The sequence below is a fragment of the Rattus norvegicus genome, chromosome 7 (genome assembly GCF_036323735.1).
Source record: "Rattus norvegicus strain BN/NHsdMcwi chromosome 7, GRCr8, whole genome shotgun sequence".
Lineage (NCBI taxonomy): Eukaryota > Metazoa > Chordata > Mammalia > Rodentia > Muridae > Rattus > Rattus norvegicus.
In genome coordinates this window covers 121773111-121798287 of record NC_086025.1, presented here as the reverse complement: position 1 = coordinate 121798287, position 25177 = coordinate 121773111, and the positions used below count along the sequence as shown (strand labels likewise).

At 50.5% G+C, this 25177-nt stretch overlaps 2 protein-coding genes across 9 annotated transcripts; one reads left to right on the top strand and one right to left on the bottom strand.

Annotated features, from left to right (window-relative positions):
* Positions 1-2057: 2057 nt before the first annotated feature.
* On the bottom strand, positions 2058-9534 carry Creld2 (cysteine-rich with EGF-like domains 2). Of its 3 annotated transcripts, XM_063263946.1 has the most exons (11): positions 9451-9534; positions 8738-9269; positions 8564-8646; positions 7951-8061; positions 7394-7485; positions 6485-6661; positions 5455-5550; positions 4826-4909; positions 4031-4126; positions 3420-3560; positions 2058-2354 (listed from the first exon to the last, which is right to left on the bottom strand). In XM_063263946.1, exons 2-11 carry the CDS (start codon positions 8855-8857, stop codon positions 2305-2307), a joined length of 1050 nt encoding a protein of 349 aa, XP_063120016.1. In that variant the 5' UTR covers positions 8858-9269; positions 9451-9534; the 3' UTR covers positions 2058-2304. The 3 variants fall into 3 exon arrangements, with proteins under 3 accessions (XP_063120016.1, NP_001032285.1, XP_006242278.1); NM_001037208.1 differs by lacking the exon at positions 9451-9534 and having other exon boundaries at positions 8738-8904; XM_006242216.5 differs by lacking the exons at positions 6485-6661; positions 9451-9534 and having other exon boundaries at positions 8738-8980.
* On the top strand, positions 9113-23492 carry Alg12 (ALG12, alpha-1,6-mannosyltransferase). 6 transcript variants are annotated; one of them, XM_017594876.3, is made up of 10 exons: positions 9113-9278; positions 11809-11996; positions 12067-12199; positions 12558-12731; positions 13439-13633; positions 15639-15742; positions 16266-16489; positions 22302-22465; positions 22548-22623; positions 22728-23486. In XM_017594876.3, the coding sequence occupies exons 2-10, from the start codon at positions 11832-11834 to the stop codon at positions 22957-22959; spliced, it is 1467 nt and encodes a 488-aa protein (XP_017450365.1). In that variant the 5' UTR covers positions 9113-9278; positions 11809-11831; the 3' UTR covers positions 22960-23486. The 6 variants fall into 6 exon arrangements, with proteins under 6 accessions (XP_017450365.1, XP_017450363.1, NP_001101574.2 ...); XM_017594874.3 differs by having other exon boundaries at positions 9122-9286; NM_001108104.2 differs by lacking the exon at positions 9113-9278 and adding an exon at positions 9305-9321 and having other exon boundaries at positions 22728-23492.
* Positions 23493-25177: the final 1685 nt, after the last annotated feature.

Below are 25177 nucleotides of genomic sequence, written 5' to 3'. Positions count from 1 at the left end.
TCATCCGGGGATGAGAAGAGGTGCCAGGTTCTGGGTTACAAGAGCACGGCCCAATAGCAGAAATACCTCGTCGAAGGCCACAGTACTCACAGGGCCCCACAGTGGCCAGTGTCCAAACAGCAGCCACCTACCTACACCCAGGCCCTTGATCCCTGCAGCACCGTTCAGGAGAAGAGGGCTGCCCAGGCGACCCACCTTTCACGAGGATATGTTCCTCGCCAATGGCCTCGTGGAGACAGTGCCGTGAGGGATCACTCATCTCTCAGAGGATGGCTGGCTGTGGACTCTACCTTCAGTCACCTGCGAGCTGCCTGTGGTACGAACCCTGAGAAAGCGGCAGGGATCCCAGCCTGCACACACAGGTCTGCTGTTGGCTTGTCAACGAGGTCAGTGTCCTGACATGAACTCCCTAGCCCAGTTGGATAAGAACATCTAGCCTTCAGAGCCACGCAGGTGGAACTGAGCAGAAGCCAAGCTGAAGCATCAGCCTGCCAGACTCCATTTTAGGTACCAGGTGGGAGCTGGCCACAGAGGGCATCAGTTATCTGTAAGGTACAGGGGAAAGGGCGTAACGTGTCCAGTGCCTTCACATGTACACACAGGGCTACAGGGACACATGCAGGTCACAGCTTAGGACAGCACAGCAGGAAGAATGCCAAGGGCAGACCAAGGGGCATCCCATGGATATCCCACGGACCATGAGGACCCAGATCCCTGGAGAGCTACAGTGAAGGGGCACCGAGTGTTGGCAAGGCCAGAGCTACTCAATCCGTGTCCTGATTTTTTTTTTTTCCATTTTCTTCATGCCCAGGTTGCTTTCCCAAGGCAGAGAGACCACTGGGTAGGCCGGAATACCAATACCAGCCCGCCATTGTCCTCTACCACACTGGACACATGCTCAGGGAAAACTTGCCAGTTGCTTACCAAGGTCAATAGATTCTGAGTCCTCATGGGAAGACACGAGTCCATCTACCTCCTTCTGAGTCCTCATGGGAAGACATGGGGTCCCCTCTATCTCCTTCTGAGTCCTCATGGGAAGACATGGGTCCATCTATCTCCTTCTGAGTCCTCATGGGAAGACATGGGTCCATCTATTTCCTTCTGAGTCCTCATGGGAAGACATGGGTCCATCTATCTCCTTCTGAGTCCTCCAGGGAAGGCATGGGTCCCCTCTATCTTCTTCTGAGTCCTCACGGGAAGACATGGGGTCCCTCTATCTCCTTCTGAGTCCTCACAGGAAGACATGGGGTCCCTCTATCTCCTTCTGAGTCCTCATGGGAAGACATGGGATCCATCTATCTCCTTCTGAGTCTTCATCGGAAGACACAGAATCCATCTATCTCCTTCTGAGTCCTCATGGGAAGACCTGGGTCCATCTATCCCCTGAGTTCTCATGGGAAGATATGGGGTCCCCTCTATCTCCTTCTGAGTACTGATGGGAAGATATGGGTCTATCTATCTCTTTCTGAGTCCTGATGGGAAGACATGGGTCTATTTCCTTCTGAGTCCTCATGGGAAGACATAGGGTCCCCTCTATCTCCTTCTGAGTCCTCATGGGAAGACATGGGGTCCCTACTATCTCCTTCTGAGTCCTCATGGGAAGACCTGGGTCCATCTATCCCGAGTCCTCATGGGAAGATATGGGTCCCTTCTATCTCCTTCTGAGTCCTCATGGGAAGATATGGGTCCCCTCTATCTCCTTCTGAGTTCTCATGAGAAGACATGGGGTCCATCTATCTCCTTCTGAGTCCTCATGGGAAGACATGGGGTCCCCTCTATCTCCTTTTCAGTCCTCACAGGAAGACACAGAATCTATCTCCTTCTGAGCTTCATGGGAAGACACGGAGTCCCATCTATCTCCTGAGTCCTCATGGGAAGACATGGGGTCCCCTCTATCTCCTTCTGAGTCCTCATAGGAAGACATGGGTTCCCTCTATCTCTTCCTGAGTCCTTATGTGAAGACATGACTCCATCTGTCTTCTAGCTCTGGCAGGACAGGTGCAAACTGACTAGTGTTGAAGGTCAACATTCTCAATGAAACAAACCAACACGTTCTGTTCCTGGTGACCTTCAATGATCAATTTTATTATAAAGAACAGTATCAAAATATACAAATCTGCTTATGAACCACCAAGAAATGCAGCTTTTTAAAGGGCCAAGTGAGTATCAGCTTTTTCAGAGTAGGCAGCTTCTCCCTCTGAGGTCTTCCTGGAGAAATGGGGTTGATGTCCATGGGCCACATTTTCTATATATATCCTCTCAATAACTTAAAGGGTGAGTCTGGCTTCTGAATCCAGATGTCTATCACAAATCCTCATGGGAGAGTGGCTGTGTGGGGTTTTCCTCTGTGACTTCTGTCAGAAGACATGCAGGTCACCGAGTGAGTATCAGTGCTAAAGTACCTCAAGGATGGGCTTGGATGGGAGGGCAGCTGGTGGATGAGTGCTGCTATCGCAATACCCAGTGGTTGGCTCACACCCTGGGGACAGCACCCTGCCTTCCTCCTGACCTAGCAACTTTCTAAGGACAGCTCAGGGTGAGCCCCAACACCCACTGGGGTGCTTAGGCTGACACTTCAGAGTTTCACAAAGGCTGAGCAGTGAGGTGAGGTAGAGGGCAGGCGATCATGTCCTCTGGCTGCAAAGGTCCTCTTATCCTTGGCATCTCACTGACCGCAGCACAGTCAGGTGACCAGAGTATTCCCAGGCGTGGACACACAGCTGTTTGTTCAGACTGGGCTTCTAGCAAATCCTTTTCACTCTTAGCCACTCTGAGCTGCCTGTTTCCACTTTCTATAATCCCTAGAGTCTGTCAATCTGAGCTGTCTCTCAAGGAGAGGGGCTGACCACCTTCTGGCTGGCACTTATGAATGTGGCTTGCCTTAGAGATAGGGCTGTTACAGACAATTAGTAATCAAGTGGGCCCTAGTCTAGGATGACTGGTGGCATCTTTATGAAAAGGGAAGAAGGCTTGGACACACGAATGTCACACGAGGACTAGAAAGGTTCTGGAAGGACTGAACAGACGACCCTATTTTACAGCCTCAGAGCCAGCCACAGACCCTGACCTTGGGCTGGGGTTCCAGAACCCCACACCACTTTTAGGAATCCTCTACAAGGCTGTTCACTTCGCTCTTCCCTCTGAGAGGGGCTGCAACACTTGGCTTGTCCGTTCTCCACAACCACCTTCAGACCCTATCTGAAGCCACTAACCAAATCCTCCTCTGTATGGCCTCTCTCACACTGCTGCTGCTACCTCCTCCCCCTCCACGACCCTGGGTGGGCACTGCACAAACTTTCACCTGTCCTCTGAGCTGTCACCAGGGCAACTCTGTGTTAATTTCTTGGCAGTTTTCAAGTGTCTGGTTAGCCCCAACCCTGAGCAGAGCAGGCCACCCCTCCCTGTCTTCTGCTACTCACCGCTTTGTGCTGTCTGCACACAAGCGTCTTCTGTCTCCTCAAAGCCATCCGGACACACGCACACAAAGCTCCCTGGAACATTGTAGCAGTTTTCGTTTCTTCTCTTACAGGCTTTTTCTTCTAGTGAGCATTCATCTATGTCTGAAATGAAAATTCTTCATGTCAGTAAGTGATTGCAAGCGCACACATACACCTCATATTATGCAAGAGGCTCATTCACAATTCGCTTATCAGTGAGAGCAATGGGATCATGACTGCCCATCAGAGGAGGAAGTGAGGATCAGTATGGTGCTCAGAGGAGAGCTTCCTGGGCCTTGGTGGCCAGGCCTCAACTGGCAGAGCAGAGACATCTCAGCATGGAGATAGGAAGCCCAATGCCCTTGGCAGTGCCCAAGATAGTGGAGGTGACAGCCAAGACCCCTGGAAGCTGGTGTGATATAGGGGCTCAGGCAAGTGTGGCTCCAACTGGAACCACAACATTGTCTATGCAGGGACAGAACCCATGGCCAGCGTGTGTCAGAGGCTGAGGGGTTCCCATCCACAAAGGCCCCTTGGGCAGGTGAGGTGTTCCTTCTAGAAAGTTCACCTTGTCTAGCAGACAGCTCACTGACCTGCACACTGTCCACTCTGCTTGGTGTAGCCAGCGATGCATTCTTTACAATTGGCTGGGCCTTTTCCTGTACAGCCCACACAGGTAGAATCACATTCTAGAAACATGGAGGAAGACGTCAGACCACTTCCACTTCAGTAAGGCAAGAGTAGCACACCACAAAACAGACCCTAGTGACATGGGGGAACTTAAGAACAAAGCCACCCGAAGCCCAGTGACAGTCTGCTTCCCCAGCCAAGTAAGAACAGCCAAGCGTAGTCTGCGGGCTCTGCAGGCCCAGTGTCACAGTGGACATGGCAGCCTGCTTGCACTACCTGGTACAACTGCAGACAGGGGGTGGCAGCCTCCTCCCTGCCGCCCTATGAATCGCCTAAGACCCTAAAATACTTATGACCTTGACTGGCAAATTTGGACAGCAGAGTGTGAACAAGCTGGGTGTGGTGGGCACCCCTCTAATCCCAGCGCTCAGGAAGCAGAGGCAGGAAATCTCTGACCAGCAGGGTCTACACAGTGAGCCCCAGGACCACACCGAGAGATCCTGTCTAAGAGTGTGCAGAGTCTTCCCTACGGGGGAAAGGCCTGCTGTGACTGAGCGAGGGAGCTGAGGCAGCGGAGCACGCCGAGGCTACCGTGAGGTGCAGGGACAGGATGATGCGTGGAGATGTGCTGGCTTTCTGCATGTCGACCACTGATGTGGCCACTTTGAGTTCAGAAACCATACAAAGGTCATCCAGGCCACACAGGGTGAAGGCAGAGAGAAGCCTATGGAGATGACAGGTCCCAGCGCTCTGGTCACCTTCACAGATGTACGATCCGTTGACATTCTCACAGTACTGTGCCTCACTGCAGGGAGGTGTCTCTGCCGCACACTCATCTACATCTGGAAGGAAACGAGGCTGTGTGTGAGCAGAGCCCGAGGTGGCAGAGCGGAGGCACCACCTGCATGACCTTAACGTAAGCCCCTGTGCTTCCACACGAGCTCAAACCATCTCTTCCTTCACTAACCCCCTCAAGGCTCCAGACCAGCTTGAGGCTGAGCTCTGAATTTGCCTAAGGCCAAGCAGCTGCAGAGGGGTGAAAGCAAAACTGGAACTAACAGAGGAAGAGGCTAAGGGGCACCCGAGGCTCCAAAGAGCAAGGCAGCAGCAGCTCCCCTGACGTCTCAGTACAGGGTTTGCAACAGGAAGGGGCAAGGGCTCAGCAACAGCTAGGCCACATTCCTGGTGACGTGGTGCGCCCAGTTGTGGGGACACTGGTTTAATCCAGGTCTGCGTCCTTCTCAGAACCCACATGCAGGCCCTAAGAGTGGCTCTCACAGCCCCAAGTGGGGCAGAGATGGAAGCCACAGACGGGAGTTGGACCTCCCTGGGGATCGCCTCTGTAAGGAGCCCCTCACCCCTGCCCACCCCACCGTATGCTCCTCACCCACGCAGGCGTCTTCCACTCGTGCCCAGCCCACTTCACACTGGACACAGTCTTTGTTGCTTGGACCTGAGCATGTCTTGCAAGACTCATCACAGGCTGGAAAGGAAAGGCTGTGTTAGGCGGCCTTCTGGGAGCAGGGTCCCATTGTCTCCCACACTGAGGAAAGCTTCCTTTAGGAATGAGGATTTAAGATCGGCAGGAAAATAACAAAAAAACAGTGAAACCTAGACAACAAGCAGCCATTAACTCTGAGCAAGATGTCGCCACATGCAGCATCCCTCTGGTCAATGATGAGGACTGCTGACTATCTCCTTCACAGAGCCATAAAACGTCAAGTGAGCTCAAACACGGATGCTGCCCTGGGCAGGCAGCCAACCACAGCAGCCTAGGCTGCTGGCGAGTCCAGTGCTCTGCTGAGGGACTGGACAGACAGAGCTGACTGACCTCAGTCTCAGGCAGAAGCTACCCAGGTAACCTTGACAACCCTGGTGAGAACAAGGGAGCGGGTGGGCCCATGCTTAACAGTAGCCTCCAAGGGTCCTGGTTCCCTTGTGTAGCCATGTCTTGTCAGCCCAGGAAGTCCTTATTCCCTCTGAGAAGTTGTTTGATCGACTGCAGACACATCTCAGCCTCTATATCTTGCCTCCCTCTCAAAAACCACCTGGCAGGAAACTGAAAGACCTGTCCACCCTCGCCTGGGAGTTAGCCAGAACATTTTAGGTGATCATATGGAATACGGCCATTACTTAGGTCAAAAAACCAAGGGCATTTGGTACAGGCATGAGAACCTGTCACACAGACACTGAACTGCCATGCCATTCCCAGAAAGGCTTTAAGAAACAAGTAGCTTTTCCTTCCGGAGTAGTTTATGGATACTCCAAAAAGGCCGCACCGCCAGGCCTCCTGCACTGCATACGAGGCTGGGGGGCCAAGAGATGCCTGTTCTCGGCTGTGCAGCTTTAACAGAGGACTGCTTCCCCATAGCCTCACCATCAACCGAGCTGGTCAGACTCTGGGCGCTGGTGCTTACCCAAGCAGATGCTGTGGGTCTCGTTCCTCTGCAAACTGAAGTAGCCATCCATGCAGTCAATACACAGTGGTCCCTTGTAGCCCGCGTGACACTGGCAGGACCCGTCGCCCTGCCTGCTGCCATCGCCGCTGCAGTAGCCGTTGCCGCTACAAGGCCTCTCGGACCCACCCTGGCATTCTTGGAGGATACAAAACCTTTGCTTGGATTATGCCCCAGGGGTTGGTCATGTTTCTTCTCACATGTACCTCACAGCCTAACAGTCACTGGGATCCCTTACAATCTAAACCTGGCACCATGCCTGCTGAGGGAACAGGGGCCTGAACGCTGAAGGGCCAGAGCCAGACACTGGCCACCCGGAACCCGCAGGATCAACACTGTATTACCTGTGTGGAGCCAGCTATGGGACAATGCATTATGTGCCTGAGAGAAATCCAATGTTGTGTTCAGCATACAGCCAGGGAGGAGCAAGCAGAGCCAGCTCAGCCCATGTGTATGCCTGAAACTGAAACTTCTGTCACCGGACCCAGCCTGACTGATGATCAACAGGACTGGCTCGAGTCTCAAGGCTCCCCTCAGAGAAGGGCCAGGACTAGGTAAGCAAGCTTGCCACCCCCAACTCCTGTCAGTACAGATGGGCTCCTGAGACTGTGATCCCTACCCTAAAGACTCATGAGGAGAACTTCCTAAAGTCAGGAGTTAGCAGTGATGCGGGAGCCTATGGTCCAGGGTCACAGGGCCAGAGCAGGGTTGGACAGCTACCCATCTGAGGAAAGAGGCAGGGTCCCCACATAGAAAGATCATGCAGTTCCAGTTCCCTCTGTGCTTTTAAACACAAGGGAGTCAGAGAAGAGTAACAGGAAAGATGCAGGCTTGGGATTTCCCAAGGAGGAAAAAAAAAATGACGTATACCTTTACAGTCTGGCCCGTAGGTGCCTGGAAGACAGCATGCTTTCAGTGTGCGTACACAGAACCACTCAAATAAGTTGGGGTAATCCTTCTTCCTGAGGATTTAGAAATGGTCGTTAAATCCCATGAGATGTTGGGCTGGGACACGCGTGGCTCAGTGGTGGAGCATACCCAAGAACGCCCCTAGGGATGCTCAAAGCCTTGGATAGCTTCAAACCCTAAAATATATACTTCGGGCGTTTATAAACATACTGGTGGGTTTCAAAACAGTACTCAATGATGCACCGAAGCGAGGCTTATCGCTGCAATTTTCACTTCTTACCTCCAGGCTGAAGCAACTACCTGGGGTGATGTGGGCTAGGAGGCACACTGTACATGCCTTCAGAGCTACAGGATAGGGCAAGCAAGGAAAACACAGGTCCTCTTTGCAAGCCTCCGACTCAAAGGAGAGGGTGGCAGTGCCTTGGTAAATTGGGACAGGGATGTAGGACATCTCCTGCTTCTGTACTGGGAAGAGACCACAAAACTAGAGATCAGAAGATGGGGTTCTGGGTACTCACAGGGACTGCCACCAGGCCTCGAGCTGCTCTTCCTGCTGCTCCAAGAGTTGGTTGCACTCAAAGTCACTGCTGTCACACAGACCCTCCATGATCTCCAGAAGCCGGATCTCACTGAAACACAATCTGTCAGCACCCCGAAGCACCAGCACCCCAAAGCACCAGCACCCTAAAGCACCAGTCCGCTCACTTTACACATGTCCCACCTAGAGACTACTTTAGTGAAGAGGGGAGTCTCCACAACCATGAGCAGGGTTAGTCATTAAGGGGAGGCTAACCTGGGGTGTGCAGTCGACCCAGTAATGGGAAGCACCTCCGCACGAGGAGAGCTTATTCCATTAGTCAGGGAAACCAGAAGTCTCTAGGAGGGCTAGGGGCTCCAGTTTGAGTTTCCAAAAGTCGTGTGTGCGTGTGAAAAAGCCTTCCAGTGCATGCAGAAGTGGCTGTAGGAGTGTGGAGGCCAGTTGAGTGGCCAGAGGCAGGGATGACCAATGACAGATGTCCACCATCTAAGATTTCCATGTGCCGGTGGTCTGCACTGACCCCCAAAGTCTGACGGCCGACGACCGATTCACAGGCCATGGCAGCAAATCCTTGCAGTTCTTGGGACACTCACCTGAATTCATACTTCGACAGAGTCTTCTCTTCCCACGCCGTGTTGCCGCCTCCGAAATTCTTCCTGGCCGTGTTGGCCATCCCCTGCAGAAGAGGTGGCACCAGCTCGATGGTCCACTGTGAACCCCGCCAGCCCCTGCCCAGAGCCGCTGCCCCGGACCCACCGCCCGCCCACCTGGTTGAACTTGTCCACCAGCGTCCGGCACCTCTGGCACTGTGTCGGCTTCTTGGAGGCCGCGGGTGGCGGCAGCAGCAGCAGTAGCAGCCCGAACCCGGCTGCAAGCAGCAGGTGCATGGCGGGAGGGCAGCCCGGCGACCCACCGAGAACTGCGGCGGAGTCTGAGCCTCCGCCCACCGGCCCGCGCGCCGGCCGTTCCCCGGGCTACTTGACTGCAACGCCGAGGCCCCGCCCACCTTTCACACTGCGCGTTTCTATTGGTCGGAGGAATCCCCCCTGCCTGATGTGGACCAATTGAGGCTCGCCACGAGAAGCCACCAATGAGAAAGCCCCGGGTCAGCGTCCCGCGAGAATGAGGCGGAACCGTAATCTATCCGGTCTTCTTGCCCCGCCCTCCACGAGTGGCCTGCGGCGGCCATCTTTTCTCCGGGCGGGAAGTGCCCGCCTCTGTGGCCAGCTTGAGCAATGGTGGCCATGTTAAGTTCGGGCAAAGATTTGGCTTCTTGGCCTGGCTTCCGCGGCCGGCTTCCTGCGGAAGGTAGTCTTGTGAGTTCCGAGGGGCCATGCGGATAGCAGAGGAGGTTAGCGCGCGCCGCCGGGATTGGGGTACTTGGGAGGTGATGAGGCCGGGGCTCATCCGAGAGCGCGTGACGGCCTTTGAGTTCCTCACCTGGGGAACGGACCTCTCACTTAGGGGCTGGATATCTCACCTGAGGCCTGGACCTTTCATCTATCTTCCTCACCTGGCGGCCGCAGGTGTCATCTATAAACTGCTCTACCTCTGGGTCCGGCTCAATGTGGTTGGAGGGGGGGCAGTAGTCGACATTTCCGCAGGGGGTTCAGACAGTGAGTTCACAATGACCTTTCGAACTTTAAGTGACTTGAGTGAGCAGGAGGAGGAGACGATGTGAATTATCTGTATTTTAGAGAACATCTGTTTATATAAACAATACAGTTTCGTCTGGTCTTTGGTTTACAAGTAGGCCTCATTACATCAGATAAACACTTCCAGGTTAAAGCCACAATTTGAACGAATGACTCCGACAGTTTCCTTGTTAGGTTTGGAGTCACAATTGTCAGGGACAACAGGATCTTTGAAGGGTGCTATCTAATCTGAGGTGCCCTCCTTCTCCACGCCACATTTGTATCTGAGCTTGGCTGCTGGAAGGCGATTAGCCATCTGCCTTCCCTGCAGCTGGCCCCATTCCTGCCGATAGCTGGGTTTTATGTACTGGCGAATATCTACCTATATTGTTTTGCTCCTGGCTGGGTATTCCAGCTCACCCTGGTCTGTTGTCTTGGAAAATGGCTGCTGTTGGTCCTCAGCAGAAAACACACCCCTTTGTGGCTGTGAGGTAGGAGGAGGATCAGGTGAGTTCCATGGGCAGTAGTCACTCTAAAGCTTGGGTCTACTTCAAAGTTGTGCAGAGCAGATAGTTGAAACAGCTAGTCGGACTGCTGCCTCCGAGGCTTGGCTTCTTCCTTCTCTTGGAGACAGGGTCTTGTAATACCAAGGATGACCTTGAACTTTTGCTCCTCTTGCCTCTTAACCTGAGTGTTGAGAATACACAAATATATCTAAGTATCTGGTGTTTATGTGGTTCTGGGGACCGAACCCAAGGCTCTGTGCTCTTAACAAGTTGCCTAGGTTGTCTTGTTCCTCCTGTCTTAGCCTCCCAAGTACTGGAATCATAAGTGTGCATCACCATGCCCCAGTATGATTTTGTGTTAGGCTAGGAACTTTATGTACACATTGTTCCATAACATAATTAGTCGACAGTCAGACTTTTTCAGTTCAGCACTTTTTATTGGGTCTAACACAGCTGGACATAATCAGGTGGGATGAGATGTTGGCCCCACTCACCGTAGCCTTGCAACCAAACTTGGAACGAGCAAGTGCAAGCTGAGGCTTATTTACACTCCACTAAAGTCTTTAGGATAAGCCTCCATGTGGGGATGGGGAATACCTGTGGGGCATTTTCCTGATTGATGATGTGGGAGGGCCCAGCTCACTGTGGATGATGCCTGGGCTGGTGGTCATGGGTGCTATAAGAAGGCAGGCTGTGCAAGCTAGTAAGCAGCACCCCTCCTTGACCTTTGCATCATCTCCTGCTACCACGTTCCTGCCTTGAGTTTCTCCCTTGGTTTCCTTGGATCGTAAGCTGTGTGATGAAATTAGCCAATTCTCCCCCGAAGTTGTTCTTGGATGTGGTGTTTTATCACAGAAATGGAAACCCTAACTAAGACAATAGGAACTATGAGCGTCATTATATGTCAAGGGGTTGGGACTGGAGAGATGACTGGTTAAGAGTGCTGACTGATCTTTTGGAAGACCAAAATTTAATTCCCAGCACCTACATAGCACCTCACAACTATAATTGTGATTACAGTTCTAGGGGATCAGATGCCCAGACATACATGCTGGCAAAACACTCATATACATAAAAAACAATTTTAAAAAATTTAAAGGGTGCATTAGTCAGGGTTCTCAAGAAGTCTCGAAGTAATAGAATGAAGTGTGTGTGTGTGTATGTGTGTGTATACACATATATACATACACACATGCGATTTATTAGAGTGGCTTACAGACTGTGGTCTAGCTAATCCAACAATGGTTGCCTATGAATGAAAGATCCAAGAATCTAGTTGTTCAGCCCACAAGGCTGGATGTTTCTTTCATATGGTCTTTAGTATACACTGGAATCCTGAAGAAATAGGTGCTATTGCCAATGAAGGAATGGATTTGCCAGTGAGGCCAAGAGAAAGAATGAGCGGGCAAAGAGCGAGCTTCCTTCTTCCACATCCTTTATAGAGGTGACCAGCAGAAGGTGTGACCAGCTTAAAGATGGATCTTCCTACTTCAGAAGATTTACTTAAAAGATCCCTTACAGGGTACCCAGCTGCTTGGGTTTTAGTTAATTTCCACACATGTCAAGTTGAGAGAATAGCCATCTCAAGGGGTGCTGTGCTCCCTCCTCTCCACATCTCACCAGTGTGACCTCAGGCCGAGTCTTAGGAGTGTCAGGCCGTGTAAGGTAACAGTGGTACTTGTCTTTGTTTCTGTGAAGGTGCATGAAGTTTAAAGCTCTTCATGGCTGGCAAGAAATCATCAGGCAGGCAGTCACTGCTGCCTCTGGGGCTGTTGGTCACTGTAGCTGCCATCCACCTTGTTGCCTGTCCGTACACCAAGGTAGAAGAGAGCTTCAACCTGCAGGCTACGCATGACCTTCTGTATCACCAGCTGGACATAGACAAGGTGAGGCACTGCCCTGAGCTGAGGCTTGCTCTTCTCGCTAGCCTTGCGCTGACCACACTTCTCCTTGCAGTATGACCACCATGAGTTTCCTGGAGTCGTTCCCAGGACATTCCTGGGGCCGCTGTTGATTGCCGCGTTCTCCAGCCCTGTGGTTTATGTGCTTTCACTGTTGGAAGTCTCCAGATTTTATTCTCAGCTGATAGGTAAGGGCCCCACGAGGGTGAGAGCTTCGACCTTACATGAGCACAGGTGGGGTGGGGATGGGGTGGGGTGGGGATGGGGTAGGGATGGGTGGATTCACCGTAGCCTTCAGCCAGACTTGGGACAAGCAAGCAGGAGCTGTACCTTAGACTCCACTAACTTGCCTTTAGCCAACAGCCAGCCAGGGCTGAAAGGAAGTCGGAGGCTTGGATGGTGTAGGTCTCAGTGCAAACACAGGCCCCATGGCCACTACCGGTACACACGTGCACTCCTATGTAGTCTTGCATATTGTTCCCTGGCTTCACCTGTGTCTCCTGTTGGATCCCTCACATCAGTGACTTTTTTGCTCATTTCATTTAGTCAGAGGCGTCCTTGGACTTGGTGTGATTTTTGGACTCTGGACATTACAGAAGGCAGTAAGACAGCAGTTCGGGGCTACGGTGGCTGTCATGTTCTGCTGGATATCAGCCACACAGTTTCATCTCATGTTCTACTGTACGAGGACGCTTCCCAACGTGTTGGCCCTGGCTGTGGGTATGTAGCTTCAGGATGTGCCTCCTGACCCTCACAGTATTGTCTCCACGCCATGGCTCCTCATAACCTGCTCAGGATCTCTTGTTACGGAAGCAGGCTTCTCTGTATCGGGGCTGGTACTCTAGAGAACACCACCCTGAAGCACCCGTGTGCTGTCCCAGCAGACATTCTGCCTAGGCAAGTCGGCTTCTCTGGCGCTTGTTCATTTGAGGTTTTAGTATGCTGGGAACATAGTCCTACTATGTAGTCCAGACCAGCTTTGTGTGCTAGATCCCCCTGCCTTAAACTCCGAAGTGCTGAGCAGCTTCTAGAGTGATTTGTTTATTTAAGCTTTTGCATGCATGGGTATTATGTATGTATTTAAGCACATAATGTGCGTACAGTACCTTCAGAGGTCAGGAGAGGGCATCAGGTCCTCTGCAGCTGGAGTTAGAGAAAGTCGTGAGCTGTCCTGTGGGAGCTGGGAGTGAAACCTGGGTCTTCTTCAAGAACGGCCAGCTTTTTAATTGCTGAACCGTCACTGCTGCCCCGGAGTAATGTGTGTGTGTGTATGTGTGTGTGTGTGTGTGTGTGTGTGTGAGAGAGAGAGAGAGAGAGAGAGAGAGAGAGAGAGAGAGAGAGAGAGGGAGAGAGAGAGAGGGAGAGGGAGAGGGAGAGAGAGGAGAGAGCGCGCCCCTCACTGTGTGTTCTGTTGTTCTGTTTTGCAGTTTTACCGGCCCTCACAGCCTGGCTGCAGCACAGATGGGCCGTCTTTGTCTGGCTCTCCGCCTTTGTCATCATTGGCTTCAGGGCTGAGCTGGCTATGCTGCTGGGCATCATGCTGCTGCTGACCTTGTACCAAAGGAGGATGTCTGTGGCCAGATTGCTCCAGCACGCCATCCCAGCAGGGATTCTTTGCCTAGGCAAGTTGGCATCTCGGCTTTGTCTGTGTGTCTGCCAATGGTTTTGGTATTTGAGACAGAGTCCGACTGTCTTAGTTACTGTTCTGTTGTGAGGGCACACCATGACCAAGGCAGCTTATGAAAGGAAACTTTTAATTGGGTCTGGCTTACAGTTTCAGAGGATTAGTCCGTGATCATCATGGCAGGAAGCATGGCAGGCAGGCAGGTAGGCATGGCACTGGAGCAGTAGCTGAGAGCTGCATCCTGATCCACAGGCAGCGGGGGTGGGGGGTGGGGTGGGGACAAGGCCTGGTGCGGGCTTGTTTGAAACCTCAAAGCCCAGCTCCACTGACACACCCCCTTCATAAGCCACACCTCTAATCTTTCCTGAACTGTCCACCAACTAGAACCTAAATATTAAAATTTATTAGCTCTTGGGGGATAGTCTTTCTTTTTATATTTATTTTATTGTATATGACTACACTGTAGCTGTCTTCAGACACACCAGAGGAGGGCATCGGATCCCATTACAGATGCTTGTGAGCCACCATGTGGTTGCTGGGAATTGAACTCAAGACGTCTAGAAAAGCAGTCAGTGCTTTTAATGCTGAGCCATCTCTCTAGCCCAAGGAAATATTCTTTTTCAAACCACACACCCACTGTATAGCCCAGGCTGGCCTCAAATTTGAGCTCTTCCTGCTCAAGCCTCCGCAGCTCTGAAGTGACAGATGTGTCAGTTGGAAACGTCGTGTGTGTGTATGTGCGTGGCATCCAGAGGTCAGCCTCGGTGTCAGTCCTCAAGGATAGCCACTCGGTTTGTTCCTAGGGTTTTTGAGATATATTTATTTCTATTTTCTGTGTATGGGTATTTTGCAGCTTTTTTTTTCTGTGAACTACATATGTACCTGGTTCCCATGGAGACCAGAAGAGGGCATCGGATCCCCTAGAACTGAAGTCATGGACAGTTGTCAGCCACATGGAATTGCTAAGACATCCCTTCAGCCTCATACCTGGATGTGTGTGTGTGTGTGTGTGTGTGTGTGTGTGTGTGTGTGTGTGTGTTTTCTTCAGACAGAATCTCTACATACCTTTGGCTGTCTTGAAACTCACTTTGTAGACCAGGCCGGCTTCAAACTCACCATACCTGGCCTATACCTGGCTTTTTCTGTGGGTTCTGGGATAGAACTCTCAGGCCTTCCTGCTTCAAGGAACGTTTACTAAACTGTTGCCTCAACCCTTGAGATTTTTTTTTTTTTATTACACTTAGCTTTTTTTAGTGTGTGTGTGTGTGTGTGTGTGTGTGTGTGTGTGTGTGTGTGTGTGCATGGCCACACATGGGCCTGTTCTCAGCACAATGCACATTTGGAGGTCAGAGCACAACGTGTGGGAGTCAGTTCTTTCGTACTATCATGTAGGTCTCAGGGATTGAACTCAGGTCATCAGGCTTAGTAGCAAATGCCTTTACCCACTGAGCCATCTCACTGGCCAACATACACGTGTCTGTTTGTAGAAATAAGTGTGTGTGGTTGTGGGTACCCATAGAGTCCAGAAGAGTATGTTGGGTTTCCTTGTACCCAGGAATTGTGACAGGCAATTGTGAGCCTTCCCTTGTGGCTCTGGGAACTGAACTTGGGTCCCCTGTAAGAGCAGTGTGCACTCTTAACTACTGAGTTCTCTCTCTAGTCCTCCTCCTTTTTAAAAGATGCAAACAAGATGTTCTGAACTTTGGCAGCAGTAGAACTTGCCAGTTCTGTCCTAGAGGTAGCTTCTAGTTGGAAGCCTGCATCCACCACTGTCCTTCAGGCTGCTAGGACAGGCAAGAGGAGGGCAGTGTGCCACGCACTGGGGAAGACACTTGATGAGATGGTGTCACACACCATCAGCTCCTTTTATGGGAAGCTGCTGGTGGTTTCTGTGGCCAGCAGTCACTTTGTGGGGCAGTTAAGCACAGTGCTCATGTGAGTTGAGGCTTGAATTTTATAGGTGGCCATGTTCCTTACTGAGGACACTTCTGTTCTGTTATTAGGGCTGACGGTTGCTGTGGACTCCTATTTCTGGCGATACCTTGTGTGGCCAGAAGGAGTGGTGCTTTGGTACAACACTGTCCTGAACAAAAGTTCCAACTGGGGTGTATCCTTTCAGTATTAGGTAGGAGTGCATGAGCTAGTCAGCCCGATGACCCTGGCCTGCCTCCAGTCAGCCACAGTCTGGCACAGGTTGGGTGGCTGTCTGAGGGTCAGGGCAGGAGCTTCTCCTAGGGCTCACTCTCTGGCAATGTCTCCCTGAGTATCACCTAGTCCTACCCATAGTCCTCAGGGTAGCTGCTTTTTAAACATTTACACGGAGTACTTCAAATGGTCTCATGGTGAGAAAGGAGAACACAGCGTAACATACCATCCTCATCTCTCAGTACTGGGAAGAAAGGAGAAACGCTAACGGCAGTTCCCATAGTCCTCTGCAGAGCCCTCAGTTACACTGTAGCTGGAAGGGTTTGCTGTGCCCAAGATCAGTCATCCCTGTACCTCCTACGCAGGTCTCGCTGTGGCTTTGGCATAACTGACTTTGGGTTTTATGCTGTTACCATTTTAGTTCCATTAAGTGGACAGTGACTCGATCTCTGACAAATTCATGCCTCCTTAACCCCAACCTGAAGACCTCCCCACTCCTGTGGTATTTCTACTCAGCCCTGCCCCGAGGCCTGGGCTGCAGCCTTCTCTTCATACCCCTGGGTGCAGTGGACAGGAGAACCTTTGCGTTGGCTCTGCCAAGCCTTGGATTCGTGGCTTTATACTCGCTCCTCCCACACAAGGAACTGCGGTTCATCATCTATACCTTCCCTGTACTCAACATCATGGCTGCCAGAGGCTGCACCTATGTGTGAGGGTTTTGTCCTTGAGACACTTTCTACTTTTTCATTTTGACTATATATATTTTTTAAAGATTTATTATAGGTATAGAGTTCTGCCTCCATATACACTTGCAAACCAGAAGAGGGCATCGGATCCCATTACAGATGGTTATGAGCCACCATGTGGTTACAGGGAATTGAACTCAGAACCTCTGGAAGAGCAGCCAGTGCTCTTAACCGCTGAGCCATCTCTCCAGCCCCCATTTTGAGTATATTTTTTTGAGTGCGGACTTTAATTACCCAGGTGCTAGGTATTTTAAAGGTTCATGAGGAATAGATTTACACCAGGCAGTGGAAGCACATGCCCTTAATCCCAGCACTTGGAAAGCAGGGCAGGTGGATCTCTGTGGGTTCAAGCCCAGCCTGGTCTTCAGAGCTACGAAGAACCCCAGGTGGGGTTTGTGGGAGAAAGAAAGAAATAGATTTGCTGTGCAGAGAAGCACATGCCTTTGATCCCAGCACTTGAGAGGCAATGGCAAGTAGGTCTCTGAGTTTGAGGCTACTGTGATCTGTTTAGTGAGATCTTGTCTCACAAAAGGAAAAAATACGTAAGAAATAAGTAAGTTTGCCAGTTTGACATGGAATAGGATTGTTTTAGAAACAAAGAGTGTTTGGTTTGGCATACACTTAAATTCAAGCACTGTCATTGAGTGTCCTTGTCACTTGAGCAGAGCTTTGGTAAATTGGGTGTCTGTGGTCCTCCGTGTAGCAAAAGGCCTGTGCTCGGTGCCTCTTTCCGTGTTTGTGAGTTTTACTTCTGCCTCTTCCCAGCGCCTTTGTCCCAGGGCTGCTCATGGGAGAAATGGCCAAGGCAGGCCTTCAAGCCTGGGAGGTGGCTGGTCCTGGCTGGGTTCCAGAGCTCTGAATGATTGATCAGGTGGATGGTGTTCTTGGTCCAGGCTGGTGGATGGCAGGAGGGCATTGGAGCTAGAGAAGATAAGGTGGTGCTTTTGGTTAATTGTGGAGACATAGGGCGGCTGTGGCTTGGGTTCGTGTGGAAGATGGTGTGGGAGTTGCCGGGGACAGGAACAATGGATGGTACAGATGATGGGGAGGTAACAGACAGAGCAGGTGATGTGACTTGTGGATCAGGAGGTAATAGGGTCAGCTGCTAGTGCAGGGGTTAAGGAGAGGCAGGCTATGAGGAGGGTTCCCTGGGCTGAGTGTGTAGCTAGTTCATAATGTTGTGGGCTCTATAGATCTAGAAGGTCCACTCTGCCCTTTTCCTCGTTTAGACCTGGAGAGTGAATGCCCTGGGAGCCAAAGCAGGAGCCATGCTCAGTACTCACCACTTGGTGGAAACAGGACTGCTGAGCCCGGTATAGGTTGCTCTCAGAACTGGCAGAGTCAGTTCTGAGGGGACTGGCTGGGCCCAGGCAGGACAAGATTCCGGAGAGGCACAGCGATGCTCACTCTGGTAGGGACAAATACATGTTTTCTATTCTTCCCCAGAACAACTGGTAGAGGGAAGGGGCCAGCCCATGGAGCTGCCTTCAGACCACCCTTCAGCTCATGGCTTAGACCCTTAACTGTTCACTTGTACATATTTGCACAAGTTGAAGGGATTTTAACAAGATCTCTCTTAACAAGACACAGTTTTCTTGTGGCCATGACCGAATACCTGACAGAAGCAGCTGTGGGAGGAGTAACTTGTTCTTCAGCTTAGTGTTAGAGATCTTAGTCCACAGTCTGCATTAGTGAGGAACTAACTGTTAGAGATCTTAGTCCACAGTCTGCATTAGTGAGGAACTAACTGTTAAGAGATCTTAGTCCACAGTCTGCATTAGTGAGGAGCTAACTGTTAGAGATCTTAGTCCACAGTCTGCATTAGTGAGGAACTAACTGTTAGAGATCTTAGTCCACAGTCTGCATTAGTGAGGAACTAACTGTTAAGAGATCTTAGTCCACAGTCTGCATTAGTGAGGAACTAACTGTTAGAGATCTTAGTCCACAGTCTGCATTAGTGAGGAACTAACTGTTAGAGATCTTAGTCTACAGTCTGCATTAGTGAGGAGCTAACTGTTAGAGATTTTAGTTCATAGTCTGCATTAGTGAGGAGCTAACTGTTAGAGATTTTAGTTCATAGTCTGCATTAGTGAGGAACTAACTGTTAGAGATCTTAGTCTACAGTCTGCATTAGTGAGGAGCTAACTGTTAGAGATTTTAGTTCATAGTCTGCATTAGTGAGGAGCTAACTGTTAGAGATTTTAGTTCATAGTCTGCATTAGTGAGGAACTAACTGTTAGAGATCTTAGTCCACAGTCTGCATTAGTGAGGCAGAACAGAAAGACACCAGGAACTGCTCACTTCAAGGTGGGCAGGAAACAGAGGAAGGACCAGGCATAATCTTCAGAACATGCACACACACACACACACACACACACACACACACACACACACACTCACACACACTCACTCTCTCTCACACACACACACACTCACACTCTCTCTCTCTCACACACACACACACACACCTGTAACCTACATCCTCCACTATACTCACCTCATGGTTTCTAGAGGCTCCTGAGGAAGTGCCACTCACTGAGGGCCGAGTGCTGACATGTGAGTCTGAGGAGCACTGTATGGTTTAATTAGCACTATCCCCCATAGGTTCATCTATTTGAACACGTGGTTCCCAGTTGGTGGCACTATTTCACTCTGTCCCTTAGCTGAAATAGAGTGAACTTTTACTGAAAATTTGTATTTGAGGCCAGTGATTTTAAAATTTAGTTGGTAGACTAATTTTTTTAAAGGGTCAGAAAGCAAACATTCTTCTTTATGTGGGCCACACAGTCTCAGTCACAGCTACTAATTGCCATTCTGTTTAAAGTCATCCTCAGAGACATAGAAATGTTCCTTCTGGTAGGGACAATGACTGTGAAAATGGAAGCAGTACCATGTCCCATCAGTGCTTGTTTACAATATGCCTTTAAAAGACACTGAGGTGTAGGGGCTGGAGAGATGGCTCAGAGGTTAAGAACACTGACTGCTCTTCCAGAGGCCCTGAGTTCAAATCCCAGCAACCACATGGTGACTTACAACCATCTGTAATGAGATCTGATGCCCTCTTCTGGTGTGTCTGAAGATAGCTACAGTGTACTCACATACATAAAATAAATACATCTTTAAGACATTGAGGCAGATCAGAACAGAACCCAGGTTAATTTGGGAGTGATCTGAGCCACAGCTCAGACACCATGGTTCAACCTGAATTCTGCTTTTCTCGACCCAGTCAGGCCTTAAAGACAAACCCTGGGAGAGGTGGGGATGACATTCATTGTCTAAATGGAGCAGGGGTAGCAGGGCTCACACCTAGACTCGCTGTACTTAGGAACAGCAACCTAAGCCATCCTGTTCCACAGTAAACTTCAGCTCATCCTCAGCTGTGTGGTGAGCTTTTCTCAAAAGTAAAATCAGGGAAAGGGCTGGGAGAGCTCCGCTCCACTGTAGTTTGTCCAGCATGCAGAGCTCTGAGTCGGCCTTCAGTACATCATCAGTTAGGTTCAAGCTCGTCTTTGGCTGGACTCCCCCATTTCCAGACCAGCTGGAGCACATGAGACCCTTCCTAGGTAAATAAGTTTCAAAGAAGCTAGATCAGTGCAGGTGGGTAGCAAACTGACTTAGAGTGGCGGGGGGGGGGGGGGGGGATCTATCAAATGTACAATTGCTTATAACAGAAGTCACTATCCCCTGCCCTACACCCTTGGCAGAGGGAGCCATGTCCCATCATGGTGGGGACTCCCAAGTCAGTGTGCCTGCCTGTTTGATTCTCAGTAACTCAAGACCACCCGACTGACTTTGCCTCTGGTCTTAGAGCAAAGACTGACGGCCTCTCCCAAACAGCTTGCCTTAAACTAGGCAGGGCCTTTCCATTCTTTAGCATTCTTATCTATGGAGGATTTAGAGGCACCCAAACTTCATCTCTACGGACCACCTAACTGCACCAGACACCGCGGTATCTGAGCTTTTCTATTCTGCTAACAATTAGGTTTTCTGTGTACAGTAATCAAATATCCTGTAACATTCCATGTTCAGTGAGAGGCACTATCTGAAAGGAAGAAAATCCTGATAGAGCAGGGCCCCTGCTGTCCTCTGACTTGTCCACGTGCATGCAGATGTGTTGTTCATTTTGTACAAAGGTGCACATGTGCACCACACTCATCCCCAGCAGAAGATACTGCTCCTTCCTCAGCAACGAAAGTCAGTCTTGGGAAAGGAAGGGAGTGAGGGTGAGGCAGTACCAGGACCTGCTGCAGGGTTAGGATAGTCTCAGCAGGCAACCACAGGGTGTATGAGGTTTGACCTGGGGACACCAGCATGCGAAAAGATACCTCAGTACAGGACACCTGGTCGCAGTCTGCCTCCCTGCCCTTCCATGTTGGAGGCCTTGGTTTGCTTTGTGTGAACACAACAGGAGCAAGCAGTGAGCTGGATTTCTGCTCAAGAGGAATGCGGAGTCTTTTTAATACCCCTCAGGGCTGGAGGGATGGCTCAGTGGTTAGAGCACTGGCTGCTCTTCCAGAGGTCCTGAGTTCAATTCCCAGCAACCACATAGTGGCTCCCAACCATCTGTAATGGGATCTGACGCCTTCTTCTGGTGTGTCTGAAGACAGCTACAGTGCACTCATATATAATAAAAAAATAAAATATTTTAAAAAATACCCCTTAAAAAGCTAGTATAAACTCGAATTGGCATGTAGAGTGAAAATTTGGAGGATGTTTTACTGTGTGTGTGCATTAGTGGGGAGGTGCGCTGCTGTGGTGTGGATGTGGACGTGAGAGGAAAAATCTGGAGTCTGTTCTCGCTCTACCTTTGTGTGGGTTCTGGGGAGTCACGGTCAGGTTACCAGCTCACATGGCGAGTGCCTTTACCCACTGAGCTATCTCACGGCTTTATGTTTTGAGATAATCTTGCTATGTAACCCAGGCTAGCTTCAAATTTGCCGTCATTCTTCCTCAGCCTTCCCAGTGGTGGGATTCTAGGCCTGCGCCACTGTGCTCAACCACAAAGTTCTTCAGAGGCATGTTAGTCATTTCGGTCAGTTGAGGGTTTTTTGTTTGTTTATATCAGCTTTTGTTTGTTTTTTTATTCGGTTTTTTTTTTCAAGACAGGGTTTTTCCTGGCTGTTCTCGGATGCCCTCTGTAAAACCAAGCTGGCCTTGAATTCACAGAGATCTTCTGCCTCTGCCTCCTGAGTACTGCGATCAAAAAAAAAAAAAAAAGGTGTGCGCCACCACCGCCTGGCTTTAATTGAGAATTTTAAGGCAACTTTAACCTAAGCTCAGGCTCAACACCCTTCCTGCCCCCATCCAGCCATTACGAGAGATGAATGAGCACAGTACACAGAACAGAAGAGCCAGGCAGCGGTGGCTCACGCCTTTAATCCCAGCACTCAGGAGCCGGAGGCAGGCGGATCTCCGAGTTCAAGGCCAGCCTGGTCTACAGAGAGAGAGTTTCAGGACAGCCAGGGCTACACAGAGAAACCCTGTCTCAAAAAAAAGGAAAACAGAACAAAGAGGACAGACGAGGGGACACTGACATGAGTCTTCCATGTAAACTGAATTAGGTAGGGGCAAGTGGTGTGCGTAATTCAGTAGTCCTGGTCCATTGTGGTCTGCCTGACCATTACCTTGGTTCTGGTTCTGCATGGTGGAGAGAAGCCAGTGTCAGGGTGATCTGGGAGGGTGATCTGTCTGGGTTTTAGGACGACTGGAGACCTTGAAGGATATGGTGGTATTCCTGCCACCATATGCTTTTCATTAAACATCTCTTTTTTTCAGCCTGAATAAAAAGTCTTGGCCGTACAAGGTGAGAGCTCTGCTGGTGTTTGGACATGTCGTGGTAAATGTGGCGTCTACAGCCACATCCCTCTATGTGTCCCATTTCAACTACCCTGGTGGGGTTGCGATGCAGCGGCTACATGAACTGGTGCCACCTCAGACAGGTTAGTCCAAGGTGCTCCCTGGGGAAGCCTGCGCCTGACTGAAGCTCTGCGCTGGCTTCTGACTGAGGTTTGGTTTTCTCAGATGTCCTTGTACACATCGATGTGGCTGCTGCCCAGACAGGCGTGTCACGGTTTCTACAGGTCAACGATGACTGGAGGTTTGTTTTTGAAATATTATAGCGACAGGTCTAGTTGCTTCTCACAGAGGCCACCTATAAGGGGTGGTTGAGTGCAGTGGTGACAGGTGGCCTTTCTCTGGCAGGTATGACAAGAGGGAAGATGTGCAGCTGGGAGCAGCGGGCATGCTGGACTACACCCACATCATCATGGAGGCAGTGCCTGGGCACCTGGCCCTCTACAGGGACACGCACCGAGTCCTAGCCCGGATTGAGGCCACTACAGGTGTGAGCCTGAATCTAATGAAAGTGCCGCCCTTTGATGTCAGCCTGCAGACAAAGCTGGTACTTCTAGAGCGGCTGCTTAGGCCGGCCTGAGGACAGGAGATCTGGAGCATCAAGTGTGGTCACCACCTAACTCAGTAAAGACAGGAAAACAGCACAGGCCAGGGACTTCCAGTAACCCCCGGCGTTGCCCTGCAGCAGGCTGGGCCAGGCCCTACAACAGCCACACCTGAGACACAGGGCCGAGAATGTGGAGCCACCACCAAGTGTGATAATGGCCTGTTCAAACCTGTCTGCCATGGTTAGGTGACCCACAGGAGTGTTTATATTCATTCTGGGAGCCATTCAGAACCAAGAGGACAATGAGTCAGGCTAGAACGCCCTGCCACCCTGCTCTGCAGTGACCCCACTATATGTTTCTTGCCCCTGAACCACACTTGTTGCCCATGGCCTCAGGAGACGACGATGTAAAACCAGGTCTTTACAGATTAGACACACACACACACACCACCAATCATGGCAGCTGTTATAGTCCGAGGCATGCTACCTCCATTTCGGATTAGTTCTGAGGACATAACACGTTTTCATAAAAGAACAGAAATAAAAATTATGTTATATTATGTCTTGTTATGTGGTCACTTCTGGAGACACTCTCTGCCCTGGTTTCACAGTAAGAGCCACTGGCTCTGTCACTGTACCAAACATCCAGTCATACAGATGACATGGTGTGTACACATCATGCATCCAATATGCAGGTCCACACCACACAAGCTCATGCGTGTGCAGATAACACACACACAGCCTGGATAGCATCTGCACAGTATACTTCACAGCTACAAAGGCTATGGTGTGTGCGTGCGTGCGTGTGTGTGTGCGTGTGTGTGTGTGAGTGCGTGCGTGCGTGTGTGTGTGCGTGTGTGTGTGTGAGTGCGTGCGTGCATGTGTGTGTGTGCGTGCGTGTGTGTGTGTGCGCGCGCTCGTGCTGTGTTCAAACATATGCAAGTGCATGTTAAAGCTAGGGGGACATTCCTGGGTCTTGTCCCACAGGCACCATCAGTTTTCTGTTTCCTGGCAGGTGAGCCCCAGGGGCCTGCCTGTCTCTGCATCCAGTGCTGGAATTACGAGCATGTACTACATGTGTGTCTGTTCCCTCCCCTCCCCACCCCAAGCCCTCCAAGTAGTTCTGTGGGCTGAACTCAGGTCGCCGTGCTCACAAGGCAAGCAATCTACCGACAGATCCTCCAGCTGTTTCCAAGTCTTTGAGAGCAGGTAGTTTGAGGCATGTCCTTTGGCTTGCTTGTGTAGACTTTCTGTCTGCACACAACCGTGTCATATACCACAGGGCAGGCTTTAGACTCCAGGTTGCCTCCTGACCCTCAGCCAGTATTCAAAACACTGCCTCAGCCATTTATTTCCATTTCTTATCTGTACTTATGTGTATTCATATATTGTCTTTTGTGTCTGTGTACCTGTGGCTTACTGCTTAACTTCGATGGTCTGAGAATCATTCCTAACTCTGTGTTCCTGTGGTGTGAGATGTCCCCAGTGGGGAGCCCCATCACATGGTACTTAACTTGTGACATGCCCCTTTGAGCATTGCCAGGTGTATAGCACTTTCAGGTGTGTGTCCTGTGAAATTAGCCATGTCTCAAAGTTTCTGGGCTTTTGGTGGAGCGTGGCTTTAGGCCGAGATCTGAGGCTGGGTGTCCTTGTTGACCTTGGGGTGTCTGCTCTTAGGCCCTTCCTGTAGACAGATTAGGAAGTACAGGCATGTCTACATGTAGAGACACATGAACATGTCTGAACAGTCACGGGCCATATCTACACTTCTTGTTTTTGTGGGGCTGGGATTTAACTCAAGGCCTCACGCATACTAGCCTAGCATGCGCCATTGAGCTCTATCCCTAGCTCCAATACTCATAATTCATCCCACGTCATGGAGGTCTTGCCATTTCTTCATGTCACAACTGTGCAACCCCCAACCACAATTAGAATCCTAGTTCTTGGCAGTGTCTATAAATTTGTTCAACAACAAAATACACATTTAGTTCTGGGATTCTGTACCGCCCATCTCTATTTGAACTACAGGACTGTACTTCTAGGGATCAAGCCACTCCTACAGATAAGCTCAGAGAGGTTTCTTCATCCACCTCTGTTAACTACTCTGAGCTATAGAGAATAGAGCCCATAAATGAAGTAGACTGATGTCTCATGCAACCGCCAACTTTACTCAGAGCATCGGATAATTTATGCCCTGGCAGTTAAGAGTTCAGAAAAGTTGGGTTCGGTCCCCAGCTCCGAAAAAAAGAAC